Genomic DNA, 15,563 nt, shown 5'->3' on the forward strand with positions numbered 1-15,563 from the left:
AGTAACGAGATACTGACTAGACGACTAGTACAATTAAATTTTATTTTTGTCGTGAAATAAATCTTTTTAAGAAGTTTTTACTATAATTCTTGCAAAAAGAGTACTCAAAGGTTTATTAAATCTTAAACAGAGCATTCTATAAAAAGGCATTATCAGAAATAGTTGTCTCTATATACACATACTTGCTTACATACAAAAGTTTAAATGTCAACTAAAATATTTTGGAACTTTTCACAAAAATATAATATTCTTACTTTTGACTAGGTAGGTACTTATTTTATAACCAACTTACTTTCATTCATATTATTTTTCTCAAAATAACTTGTTTTGACACACACTACACGTCTCTTATTCCCTAAAGATTTTTGTAAAAATACCGGTATTGAATCGTCTATACAGGAACACAATTTTGCATGCCGAAAGATATGTAATATGTGTCGAGCCAATTTAATATTTATAATTTTTTCTATTTACTTTACCTACTAGTCATAGTATGGTCGTTATTTTCTACCATTAGACCAACAAGGTAGCAACTCCATATATGTATAAATACGACGATAACAAGAATTGGAAATCTCCTCCTTTTTGAGAAGTCGGTTAAAGCATACCAGACAAGAGACAGATAAAATATATAACAACCGATAATAATCTATGTAAACAAACAAAAGATACTTACGTCTTTGTCAGGATTAAGGAATGTAAAAATAATCATCATGACGTAATACGGCGTCCACCAAATTAGGAAAGCCGCTACTATCACAACAGACATCCTCAAAGATTTCATCTTCGCTCTATCAATGAGCCTTCTCCTATTCATGTCTGGAGTAAAGTATTTCTCCTGCCTCCGCACTTCGGGTTTGAATACCTTTTCACTCTCTGAAAAAGAAATAAGAATCATTATTAAAAAATATTTATTTCCTAACTTTTTAATCAAAGGTATCGTAACTTGGGAATTTGGGTATAAGGGGAAAACTTTCATTTTAAAATACTTTCCGATTTCATAAGCGATACTTATAGCAAGATGTTGCTCCTCAAATGGAACGAACGGAATTTTGTTATAGATTATGATAATTTGAAAATGTGAGAAATGAATTTGAGCGATACATCTTTTTTATTGGATTTCGAATAAAGTCGAAGCTTTACGCTTTTTCTTTTGTTGTGATGAATATATTCATTCACTATATTATGTTGCAGGATTTGAATATGACCTCTTATTCAGTTCTATTTATTACCCAAAGTAAGGGTGGTTTTCCACCAGCGATTCTATGCTACGTTGCTGTGGATGTGTTTGGCTTCAACCAATTATATTTATTGGTACACGTAGCATAGCACTAGTGAAAACGGACTCAGCTAAACTATGTTTTTATAAATCGAAAGATGCGAGCTCTGCATGCTTGCTATGGATGGCTTCCTTACTATCGATACATAACATACTCGTGCTGCGCCTAATCCTTGCACAGCTATATAGCTTAGTATCAGTGGAAACTGTCACATAGTTTCACAACTTAGCTATTACATCTTCGTAGCATAGCTACATAGCACATTTCTTGTGGAATAGCACCCTAATACCTCAAAAGGATGAATCATGTCAAAAATCGTAATACGATTTTAGAAAAATCTATTTTGAATTGTATTACTCGTCTTTAAGTCGCAATATTTCATTCTCATTTTTTGCAACAAAAATAATAAAATATATTACCTATCTTGATCCAATTTGGTTTTATGAAACTGATTGGTTTTTTTTTTTCTGCCATAAGTATAACGGGTTATGATTGAATTCGGTTATTTTAGGTATCTAGTAGTTTATTGTTGGGGGCTGACAGGATAGAAACAAAGGGATTTTAATTAAAAAGCTCATAAATATTAAGGCAGCCCGCATTTCAAAATTCGCGGAGTTTATTAAACCGAGAGAATAATGACACTAATTATATTATTTATTTTGTTTCGTTGGTTTAGTGGTTAGAGGTAAGAAATGTTCATTTAAATCACCAGATTTAATATCTATGGGATTTATAACCAGTGGTACATTCCGTTATTTATATTTTTTTCCATTCCCAATCTATAATTATTTAAATATCAACCTTGACGCTATTATACAAGTGCTTCTAAGAATTTCTTAACAATATAGCGGAACACTTTCACCGCAGGAAGTTCGTTACAAAATTCGGTTACAGCACTTCATAATTGTTTTAAAGTCAAATTATATTTGAGGTTGAATTTTTAATGTTATCAATATTTCAATCGAGGGACCTTCAACAAGTAATGGTGTATTTGAAAGGGGGAAGTCGGAAATTGAGTGGCAAAAGTTTTGATTAAAATTAGCGAAGCAATTTATTACATTATTTTTTGGATTTAATTGAACTTATCGCTTACCACCAGGCGATAGAGTGGCTAAAACCCGTCAAATATAAAAAAAAACTTTCACTCAGCCATTTTCACTTACCTCTCTTAATATTTTTAAGGTAAGTTAGGTGACACTTAACGACATTTTGGGTTTCAGTAACATCTTAAGGGGTTAGTATAGAGGTTTTGGGGTTTTTTAAGGGGGTAAAATCATCCTCATTCTAGAAGTGGTGCCAGATTCTTACTGACTTAAAACCACCCCGTTTCTACTCCTGCTGTCCGGGACAAAGCTCCGGTAACCAGCTAGGTACTCCGTTTCGGGTAAGTTTTGGGGTTAGATTTCTAAGTAAGAGGTCACAATTTTAATTTACTCTCCTTTGTATGGCGTAATCGGATTGTATTATAATAGATTCCTCGAATTCCGAATTCTCAATAAAATCTCAAAATACAGAATCAAGCTATATACTATTACAAATTGTACGTGGAACTCGTAAAATAATTTAAAAAGTTCGAAACAAAAGTTATTCAGTTCATAGAAAATGATTGAAACTGCTCTTAAGAAATGAGATATTAAAAATACGTACTGTACCTATATTTAGTGCCTAATTTTAAAGCTAGACAGACTATTCAGTCAAATCTAGACAAGACCGTTTATTCAATAGTGATATTATTTCAGTCTTAATTCATAACTATTTGCTATTTAAGCCTCAGTCTGAATAATATTCTCTAAGGCATACTATTATTTGTATAAGTACCTATTCCTAATGGAAACGGTAATTATCGCTATTTTAGAGAAGTAAACATCGAATACTAATATTGGTCTTGATAATTAAATATGTCTGTGTCGACTGTTAATATATTTTAGCACAGCATATAGAATACGTATATTTATACGTATTAATAGTACGTATTAGTAGTAGAGAAGATTAGGTAGATACAATTTAATAAATAATTAAACTTATCAGTATGTAATAGTTTGCAAAACTATGAAGCAAGTACAACGAGAAAATACCATAATGTGATTGTGCACTATGACACAAAAAATCGGCCCTGCCTAATGATGAAGAAAAACTTGTAGCCATGTTATAAGTGCTCAGAAAGTGGCACATTAAAATGTAGACAATTGGCAACATTGAAAGGTAGGTTGAAAATAGAGGCGTGGTTTGTAACGTCCAGCGCTCCTCGGAAAGTGTCACGCGTTTTAATAAAGGGAAATCCAGTTATGATATCTCCTATTTGTATTTGCTTCATGCACCACACATATGCATACAAATTTGACTAATCGATTTTGATATAGTAAAAAAAATATCCAAGTCGAATTACGTGTAACTCCGATACACACAGAGATACAGAACGTACACTGAAAAATTATGACAGTGAAAGCTAAAAATTGGAACCTCTTTTGCATAAAAGGGGTTTGATATATTTTAAACTACAAGCTAGTTAAGGAAAACATTTTTTGAAACTACTATTTTCTGGTTCAAACTGATCGGAAAACGTTTTAGGTAATACTTTTTCAATTATTACGATCCTCAAAACAAGAATAATAGTGTTTTTGACAAATAATTTCAAGAAGGCAATTGATATTTACGAGTTGAAACTTACATAAAGTTCAATGACTTTGTTTGTTTGTAGCATGAAACGAAGGCCATCTGTTACAGTTCTCAAGCTATACCATTTTCTTTGAAACCAACAGACAATACAACTTTTGTACACAGCTGTTTGAACAAAACAGAAGTTGTTTATTTACTTGTTGACGGTTTTATATTTGTAGGTACGATGGTGACAAATATGATAGAAAAAATAAAATAAAAATAAGTTTTCTTTTAAATGTATGTAACACAATCGAGTCAGTACTAAAAGAGTAGGGAATTTGCGTAAAATTATCAACTTAATAAATTAAAGTTGTTTGGATATAGCAATCACGCTAAACACTAAAACATACGAGGTTGTTAACCACTTAGTTTTTGCTAGACGTATTATACAAAAATATTATCTTCACTTAATATTTTAGTATTTTAATATATTACAAAAATATGCACTGTCACTGCTATTTAGGGCTAATGACCACAAAAATAATTACCCCAAAAATTAACTATAAAATGTAGATATTAAAGTACAGTTTGCAGTAAACGGTATTTAAATTATCATAAAGGGCGTGCAAAATTTAAAAACGCCAGATTTGAGCTATAAATTAGCTGTGTATCACTGTTCATATCAACAAACATGGAGATACACAATACACGTGCCAACACATACATATTATTTCTATAGAGAACGCTGCCTGCCGTCGGCCCGTGTGTTTGGGCACACTCCACTCACGCTACGATAGACGTGATTACATTTTTAGTCCAAAGAAATATTATTTTGTCCCTACATCACGTGGCAAAGACATTACATGTTGTATTTGTAAATAAGCCTGGTGTTTAACTCAGATATTGTTATTGTACAAATATCATATTACTCAAACACGTAGTACAAGATACACAATTATTCGACAACTTAATATTAAGTCTAGGAGCGCTGATATTGTAATTTCACTGCCTATGTGAGTAAATGGCAGCAAAGTTGGTTTGTTTTAGTTGGCTTGAACGTTAGAGATTCACGTGATCAATTTGAAAACTAGACCTTATCTGCTATGTGTAGCTTTGCCTGAAGACTAGACTTTATTTTGCCTGATATTTGCGTAATCGCGATCACCATCTTGCATTCTCCCTGGGAATATTAATTTAAGAGGATGATAATTAAGATTATAATGTGTCATCTATAATATTGCTGTCTTTTAATCCAAAACTTATACGGAGAACTAGTGAAAAGTAAATAATACTCATGTTATAGCTGCGTTATAAGCGTAAAGGTCGTAGGAAGCCCAGGATACAGAGTGCTACCAAGCGGCTAAATTGAAAGTCATAGAGGTAGGCCTATGTTCAGCAGTAGATATATTCTGGCTTATTTATTCAAATCCAATGACTTGTAGTAAGGATAAACTACAAAGTAAAATCAGTTTTACTAGTAAAACAAACAAAAAAACTTGTAATAAAAATGAATACTTACTTGCAATAGTTCTAACTGTAGACACATACGTTGATACAAGTATGACTAGAGGTAATATGAACATGAAGATTAAAGACAGCGTAGTATACGCTTGCTCCTGCCACCGCTCTGTGTAGAATCCATGGGTGACGCACTGATGAAACTCTTCAATGAATGGCCCTTGAGCCACTCTGAATACCACTGCCTGTAACAAATAAAATGTCATTGTGATTTTGTTCAGAAAAATCAACATAAAGATATTATCTATACATATAATAAAATCGTAGAAAAGTGCTGTCTGTACATTGAAAATAAAAATAAAAAAAATAGCAGGGGTTATTGTTATGTCGATGTCGAACCCAAAAATGTAATTAACTTTTTTTTTGTCTGTTTGTCGGTTTGTCTGTTTGTCTGTTTGTCTGTTTGTCTGTTCGTCTGTGCGCGCTAATCTCAGAAACGGCTGATCCGAGTTGGATGCGGTTTTCACGAATATATTGTGGGATGCTTAAATTTACATTTAGTGTTTGTTTCATGTCAATCGGTTCATAAATAAAAAAAAGAATCACGTCGAACATTCTATGCTTATACCATTAATCTCCGCAACTATTTGACGGATTTGGTTGAAATTTGGTACAGATATAGTTTAGAACCTTAGAAAGGACATAGATATATTTTTATTTCAAAAATCAAAAAATAAAAATAAGAAATAAATTATTTATAAATAATTCTATGTCGATCGTTACACGACTTCGGTTCATGTTATTGTTTTAATTCATCGAAAAAAAGTAAATAAATAGTAAAAAGGTATGAAAAAAATAATATCAATATAATAAAATATTTAGTACAAAGAAAATGCTCTAACGGAGTATAGATAATTCTATGTCGATCGTTACACGACTTCGGTTCATGTTATTGTTTTAATTCATCGAAAAAAAGTAAATAAATAGTAAAAAGGTATGAAAAAAATAATATTAATATAATTAAACTTTTAGTACAAAGAAAATGCCCGAACGGAGTATAAATAAATAATCCAAGTTGTCTTTATCCTCGATAGATGGCGTTGGGATCGAAATAGATCGCGCTATGGTTTCGTTACATTCATTTGGTTGGGTATCGGCCGAGCGCTTCGGTTATCGTAGAAAAAGTGTATTATCAGTCGTATGATTATTTGTCTGTAGTGGTCCTGCTGTTTCGTATATTCTAAATTGGTTTCGTTGTATTTGTCAATTAATAAGTTTATTTGTTGGGTTTTCCTGGTTTTTTGGTTAAACTATTTAACGTAGGTTTAGTTTGATATCGATTATTAGTAGTTACTGTAGTTAGTTTTTTTAATAAAATTGTAAGTCTAATTTATAAATTAATTAGATTAGATTTAAGTCGTTTCTTTTAAATTATTTAGTTTAAGCTTGGTTATTATAGCATAGAGGATAGGTTGTAATATAGTTTCTTTTTTAATTGTTATAAATTCGTAATTCGTAGCTTTCTTTAGTTTTAAGTTAGTTTAAGTCCGTTTTTAAACTATTTTTTCAATGCCCTAAGTGAGTATACATCTATTAAATTCAAACGCAGAGCTCATTATGTTGATTTTTGAAGAGTTCCCTGGAATATCTTCCACATCTCATTTTTGAAGAGATCCCGCGAGATCGGGAACTATGTGGTTAAAACCAAAAATTTGCCGGAAGTCACTATTCCACGCGAACGAAGTCGCGGGCAAAAGCTAGTGTGAAAATAATATTCTTAAAATTCCTTGAATGGGTTCAGAAATTTTGTATTAATAAAGTATTATCGGAAATTCAAGAATATATATTTATAGTTGCTGAATATTTCATCAACTTCCATACAGTTCTCAAAATATATGAGTGCAATATGATAATTTTATAAAAAAGTGCATTTAAAGTATAAGTTTTCTAAAAAAAATTCTGAATGCTCAAACACATTATTCGATATCAAATTGCTGATTCATGGAATCAACTCCAACCACTGTAGAGCATCCTCGTTTTTCATTGAATTAAGATTTCCATTTAACGGTAAAACAAAAGGCTCTATCTCGAAGCAAGTTCCAGGAAATATGCACAAAGCTTGTTGTGATACGATGCTGGTCAGAAATTGAAGTCATGTATTTGTTCCTGGGTTCGTTTTGTTCTGTATTTTCGTTAGTTAAAATTGTTTTTAATAAAATAAAAATGCATACTATTTTCTATAATTATTTATACAAAAACATTGTACTTATAATTTTAAAAATCATTATTTTTAAAAACCAAATACCGAACTCACGATAATTATGTATTTTGTCGATCTTGTTAGTCACTGGCGCACCTATTTGACTAACGTCCCTTTTATTATTTCCCAAATACTGAATGTGTAGCTATGCTATAATTATTACATGATATAATAATTATTATAACAATCTATATAAATAATTTCAACAAAGAATCAGCGCCGGAAATTTACTTTTAAGCTAATATTGAGTTTAAGATACGATAGAATCTAACAGACAACTGTAACTATTTGTTTTGTGAATGTTCTTTTATTTATTATGATTGTCACTAAATACTAAATAAATTTTTGTAGTAATATGTCAGTCATGAAATCATTCTTAGGATCATGATGTAGGGTTACTGATAAATATTATATTGATGTTATGTAACTCTTTGGTGTTTTATAATAGTAAAGTCATTTTTTAGTTTTCTTCTATTTGATTTATTTAGATTTTGAGTTCTATTGTTTACGTTATATGTTATAAATAATTCAATTATAAGATTAAAAAAGTAATCTAATAAAAATAAATGGATAAAAGTTAAGCATCGAAAATATTTACTTAATTGGACGTCTTACCAAAAACTATAATTTAGAATATGTATTAAACAATTTATTGCCATTTTGTACATAAAAGCTTTACATACTTGACATGTTACCGCATGTTGATTTGATATTTCAGAATCCCTCCCAGCCACCACGCTGTACGTGAATATTACTAACGATACCAACAATAGTTAAAGTTTTGAGCTGCACCGTTGGAAATTTAATGGCAACTACTGAATACTACAAAGGCCATTTCCCCTCACATAACTTAGTTGCAGTTAGTTTTTTTGTTTAACTATTTACACCTTTCGATTTATGTTTAGTCATATTTCTACTTTTTCTTTTCCTTCCAAATTCTGTTCAGTGCCATTTCCATGAAGCAAATACAAAGAGGATTTCCCTTTATGCCTGTCGCTTTACAGAGAGCGCGTGACGTTACTAACCACGCCCCTCTCTATTTTCCATCTAGCAGTCTTATACTACAAAAACGATTGCCAATTGTCCATATTTTAATGTGCCAATTTTTGAGCATTTGTAACCTACTTACACTTTTGGTACTTATTATGTCATTGAGCAGGACCATTTGTTAGTGTCACAGTGCACAATCACATTATGTCATCACCTCTTTATACTTGATTCATGGACATTTCTACACTTACGAGTTTTAAAACTTTGTTCTATCAAGAACACAAAAAGACCTTAATGGGCATAGCGTAATGTAAGCTACTGAGAGTTTGATTTAGCTTTAAAAAAATATATCCTAAAATTAGACATGAATATTTATATTTTACTAACTGAACCCGGCAAACTTCGTACCGCCTCAAACATTTTCTTTTCTTATCTTTCCTAGACATCCAGAAATAATTCAAGACCAAACTTAGCTGAATCGGTCCACCGATTTTCGAGTTTTAGTGAGACTAACGAACAAGAATTCATTATAGTAATATACTATATCAAAGTAATATACTAAGTATACAATTTACTTGTCTACAAACAAAAATACCTTATGTTACGAAAAACGAATACCATAAATAAAAAGCCACATGAAGCAGTTCCTAGAATACTTCTGTCGACAAAAACAAATGTAGCTGGCGTCCGCAGATTAACGCGCTTCGCATACCATCCTTAAAAGGAACAAACCTACGAGGCTGATATTTTTTTTTGCGCATTTCACTACGAATATTTGTTAACATGCAGTTTTATTTCATTATTAAATAAGACTAACTAAATTATTTATTTTATAATATAATAAAGGTTTTTATTAAATGGGAAACATTTCTATAGTAATATTTTAGGGAAAATCAAGACAAACATTAATAAAAGTTTTTTTACCTTGAATTTTTTTTTCAGGTTTCTAATTAAAGTGCTTATTATTATTAAGCATACTAATGGAATTAAACTTACAACACTACAAGTAAACAAATCTAATTTCTAATACTTTTTATTTTATGGTATCTCTGAAACTACTAGTACTGTATGTTTTTTTTTGTGTTGAATTATCCATTAATAGAGGTAAGCTATAGACTAAAAATCATCACGCTATGACCTTTGGTAGCTGAGTAGAGCGGGTTACCACCCACTAAACGCGCTTTCGCGCTGGGAGCTAGTTAGTTCTTTATAAATATTTCGGGAAACACTACCGATTGCTGGGTATCTCTAATGTTTTGAACATAACTTAAAGGTTATGTAAGGTAATGTAATATGTAAATATTTAAGTATAGCGAATAACTAAATTCTTAGAATAATATATTATTACTTCCAAAAATATGGGTAAGGGTGCCGTTGTTTACCTTTCGTATAGAGAAATGTTTTACGTTCTCGAGAATATTTTAGGTATGTCATAACATTTGTTTGGGTGTAAGATAACAGAGGTAAAGTGTTTGTTCAATTCAATGGAATTTTTCGTAAATATATTGAAAGTGTTACTTTTCGGAAAAGTTCAATGTCTATATTATGTCATTTCGTATCTATTTTTGAATCCTCTTTCACCTGACCTTTTCCCCTATCTTCACCTATTTTTAGTTAATGGTTGTAGTTGTGACTGCCTTTCTCAAACTAGATTCTTACTTTCAATGTAATATATGTATTATATAACAAGTTTTTCGTTTTTCAGTGACAGAAAGAATTGATAGCCTATGTATAATAGAACACTTTTATCGTACCAAACCAATTTATTAACTGTTGGAAAGTCCTCCTGAATAGGCTATAAATACTAGGCCTCCTAACAAAATGCGATAGATTGCCTGTACATTTAGCAACTGCCGTCTTTTCTTTGTAACACTCCGGGGAAAATGTATCATTCTTGATTAGAACCTTTTTCTTGAGGCACAAACTTTACATTATTTATAGCGGCTGTTGTCGTAAGAATTAGAACAATGTGAAGATTTATAAGAAGTCTTGAGACAATAATGATTGTCACTTATCACTTAGTGGTACTAGCAAATAGTTGGAGGACAGAACAGACATCAGTGTTTGCATGAAATGAAGAAATTCCTATAAAAAAGCATTTGTGTCTTTGCTTTTCATCAAACAACATGAAGAGCCAATTTTAATTTCAAATATTCTATACATTCGTTTATGTAGACATCCGTACATGTCGGCTAATGAGTTCTAAACATGTTTTGGTTGCTTGTAAGATATTAAAATCACAAAGTATATCATTATAAAACACATGATTATTAAGGCTACTTATTTTCGTTGGGAGGAAGTTGCAAATAATAATCCCTTTGTAAAAACAGAAAGGGATATATTTTGATACATCTACGAGTAGGCTTATACGTACAACATTCCCCCTAAGGCTATTTTCTTCATCCCACAAAAACGGTCATTTCTCGGAACATCAAGTACCCATAGCGATTCATGTTATACTTCCTCGATCATAAACTATGTTGATGCAAAAAATCATGTGTATTTTTGTGATTGATTGGAATTTTGTAGATAAAAGCAATTGGACACGATTTTTAGTGTTTGGAAATTGAGTGTTTTTATCAATATTTGACAACATGTGGTTTTGTTCCTTAGCAGTTCATTTTTTGCTCATTGTCTTAAAAATAAACTGCAATTGAGAATTATCTTTGTACAGAATTTATACCTTTTTGATTATTGGTGAAATCGGACACATTTTTTTTAAACGTTGCCGGCGCACTAGGATTTTCTCCAGTATTTCAATTGTGATTCCAAACATGTATGTTTGGAAACACAATTGAAATATCACATACAATCACACCCAAACTCAAAACAATAATTTTGTTTGTGAGTTGCTTCTACGAAAATCGACCTAGCTACACGTTGCACGACAGTCGGTTACCCAACCACCAACAGTATATCCAAATTTTGCAAAGACAGTCAATATTGTTTCAACTAAATCAATACTCTATCCTACTACGACTTTGATTAAATCCTAGTATACATATTACACTGGGAATTAAACCACAGACATGCTAGAACAGTCATCGCACGTGATTGTAAACTAGACAAACTGTTTACCTATAAATCAAGAACTATATACAAGATAACACCTCACTAAATACAGTCTGTAAACATTTCCCCAATACCTATAACTACTATATTTATGTAAACTGTTCACGATTTTATAGGCACGTAACGGAATCGGCAACACATTGTTGGAATAACTAAGATTTACCGTCAAACTATTTTGTACGTGTCATACCTACTTGCATTGAAATTTTATTCAGGGCGCTTAGGTACTCTTAAAACCAATCTCAATGTTAATGCCATTTCAATCCAATAGAATATTATTAAATTTATTACATTTCAAAACTAAATAACCCCAATTGTAGCAGTTAAAATAGCATTTAGAATAGGCATATAAAGCCAAACTCAATAACATTTATTTAGTTAATTCAATATTCACACAATACAGATGCAATAGGCAATAGTATAGCAACTTAAGAGTACGAAATTTCACAGTATCGATGTCGATTGATTGTAACTGAATTTAAGAGTAAGCCCCCAGGTACATACGTCCGATAACTTATTGACGTAGGTATTAGCCGTCACCACTATCACTTCAAAGCAAAGCTTTTAATTCTTTGGAAGATTTGCTGGAATCCGCATGCTTGGTAGGTGGCTTGGAAAACGAAACTAACGTGCCCAGTCTTAACTTTAAAACGTACCTAAAACTATTGATATTTTTATTTTTTTAAGAAAAGATACGTTTTCAATCTTTATAAAAATAACGCAATTATTATAAAAATAGACAACCTATAAATAACCGGTAGCTACATCATATATTATGTGCATAATAACTCCTAACATAAAGGACGCAAGGAAGACAATTTCCCTGCATGTCTCAAAGAGTAATATTACCTAACAATATTCTGTGAGCAGAATGTGTAGAAGATGGCACAGTCTCGCCAATTACTTCAAGTAAAGCGCTAGAAATTCTAAAAGTTTGTCAGCTAAATGTTCTTGTGAGATACGATCCTAGAAGTCTGCTTTATACTTTTAGATTTATCGTGGCAATATCGTTGATTGTTGAATCTTTTTTAGTATTACATAATCAACAACTTAAGTGTATTAAATTTTTTCTGTTTTTTTTTTTTGTGATTTTGTCGTGGTAAGTTGTAGAATTGTCAAAACTGTATAATCGTTTCTTTTATAAATTAGAAACTAAGGCACAACTTAAGAGTTTGAAGTAATCAGTGTTTTTTTATAGCCCCGACACTTATAATACAAATGAAAAACCTTTCTTAATATTCCCCTTTAACTTCTAAGAAAACCAACAGAGAAAAAAGGACCGCATTGTTTTGAGATTTCTTTTCGATTTATGTCAAGCAAACGATCAATCCTGAGAATTGTGTCGGACTTTACAAGAGTACAATATTGATTGCAATCGAGACAGAGAGAGGAAAGCATCTAAGATTTTGTTTTTATTGAACAAGACTCGAGTTTTATTCCTTTTTTTATTGTGAGCGAAATAAAATGTGTTATGGTCGAATTTATATATGCCAGTGACTTCATGTCAAGTCAAAATGGGATCGTTTGTGTTGTTTTATTGAAAGTAAAGTAGGGAAAGTATAAAATGTGTGCTTATTTCCTTGCACGCTTTGTTGCTCCTGTGGTTGTAGTTACGCGTGAGTAGGCACTTTATTGCTGTTCCCTTAACTGCCTCCTTGATCGTGTACTGTGTATGGTATAAGGCTTTTTAAGACTCCGATCAGGTAGTAGTTAGAATGACTACTAAAATTTAGTGTATAAGCTCATATAATATGAAGAAATTTATTATAACTGTTATAATGTGTATGTATAATATATGTGTTCCAACTGAATGGAAATATAGACTGTCTATGTCTATTTTCTTCAAAGAATTCTTATATTAGATAAAAATATATAGAGAGATTTGCTGTAAGTTTTGTAAAAATAAAAAATACCAAACTAGCCAACAGCCAGTTTCGTTTTCAATTTCCACGTAAAGGCGTATAATTTATACCTATTATTACTTTTTTGATTTATTACAGTTTCATAGATTAGTTATAAAAAGATTATTTCCATAATTCATTGTAATATTTGTTTAACTATAAAATGGTTTGCATGCCAGCAGGTAAAATGTAACAGGAACGAAATATTTTTAAAAGACCTTTTATAATACCTACATTCAGTGTAAATAAACTATTTCTACTCCTGAAAAAAAAACAAAAATATTGTTACACATGACATATCCTGTGGACAATATTGTTGTTACACACGACACATTCTGGAGCTGATATATAAACCTGATTCTATTATTAGGAAGCACCATATACTTACGTGGTTACCCAACTATTAAGTGCGTTCAAATAATGAGTAAAATACCTGAATAATAGTTCAGTTCAGGGAAAGGATTAACATTTCATTTTGTACATTACGGCGGTTTGCGGTTTACATTGAATTTGAATTAACTGTTACAAAATTGAAATATTTTCTGCGTACCTCGCACATAACTATTTAGTTATTTATAATATTTAGTAACAAACTAAACGTTTAGAATTGTTTTAAATATAAACATTGTTGTTTTGTATAAATATATGAATAACTAGCTTTTGCCCGCGACTTCGTTCGCGTGGAAAAGTGACTTCCGGCAAATTTTTGGTTTTAACCACATAGTTCCCAATCTCGCGGAATCTCTTCAAAAATGAGACGTAGAAGATATTCCAGGGAACTCTTCAAAAATCCTCTATGCTATAATAACCAAGCTTAAACTAAATAATTTAAAAGAAACGACTTAAATCTAATCTATCTAATTAATTAATAAATTAGACTTACAATTTTATTAAAAAACTAACTACAGTAACTACTAATAATCGATATCAAACTAAATCTACGTTAAATAATTTAACCAGAAAACCAGAAAAACCCAACAAATAAACTTATTAATTGACAAATACAACGAAACAAATTTATTTAGAATATATACGAAACAGCAGGACCACTACAGACAAATAATCATACGACTGATAATACACTTTTTCTACGATAGTACCGAAGCGCTCGGCCGATACCCAACCAAATGAATGTAACGAAACCATAGCGCGATCTATTTCTATTTTTATTTTTTGATTTTTGAAATAATGTCCTTTCTAAGGTTCTAAACTATATCTGTACCAAATTTCAACCAAATCCGTCAAATAGTGGCGGAGATTAATGGTATAAGCATAGAATAGTGTTCGACGTGATTCTTTAATTTGACATAACTTTTTTATTTATGAACCGATTGACATGAAACAAACACTAAATGTAAATTAAAGCATACCACAATATATTCGTGAAAACCGCATCCAACTCGAATCAGCCGTTTCTGAGATTAGCGCGCAAAGACAAACAGACAAACAGACAAACAGATAAACAGACAAACAGACAAACAGACAAAAAAAAAAGTTAATTACATTTTTGGGTTCGACATCGACATAACAATAACCCCTGCTATTTTTTTTATTTTTATTTTCAATGTACAGACAGCACTTTTCTACGATTTTATTATATGTATAGATAACCGGAATATAGATAATCAATAATTCAACATTTTGATTATGAAGTCTATGAATTGAATCTTTATTTTACTATTGCATTTTATTTTTAGTGACGTAAAATTATAAATATTTAATAATAATTTAATTGTTTACTAGTAGGTACAAGTAAACAAAATTTTAACACAGGTTACTAACAGAGGTACCTAAGTTAAAAATTTGTATTTAAAATTCACTTCGATCTAACCTACTAGAATTCTAGAGTTAGTAAATGGCAATCATACATAGATCAGTTATATTATTACACGTCTCTTATCTAAACTATTTATTTTCACTTACAATGAATTATTAATTCATTTTCAATATAGTAAGTTTTCAAAAGCGTGTTAACAGCCATGATAAACAATAAAAATTTATGTC

At 31.0% G+C, this 15,563-nt stretch overlaps 1 protein-coding gene across 1 annotated transcript in view; it reads right to left on the reverse strand.

The window, feature by feature from the left end:
- The window catches only part of LOC118274017 (gonadotropin-releasing hormone receptor), a 116,618-nt gene that overhangs the window by 13,918 nt on the left and 87,137 nt on the right, over nucleotides 1-15,563 (reverse strand). The window contains exons 4-5 of the mRNA XM_050707815.1: nucleotides 5,398-5,581; nucleotides 677-876 (exon numbers count right to left, since the gene is read on the reverse strand). Coding sequence (XP_050563772.1) covers nucleotides 677-876; nucleotides 5,398-5,581 — 384 coding nt within the window. The remainder of the gene's footprint in view (nucleotides 1-676; nucleotides 877-5,397; nucleotides 5,582-15,563) is intronic.

This window comes from Spodoptera frugiperda, chromosome 3 (assembly GCF_023101765.2).
Source record: "Spodoptera frugiperda isolate SF20-4 chromosome 3, AGI-APGP_CSIRO_Sfru_2.0, whole genome shotgun sequence".
In the NCBI taxonomy this organism is placed as follows: Eukaryota; Metazoa; Arthropoda; class Insecta; order Lepidoptera; family Noctuidae; genus Spodoptera; species Spodoptera frugiperda.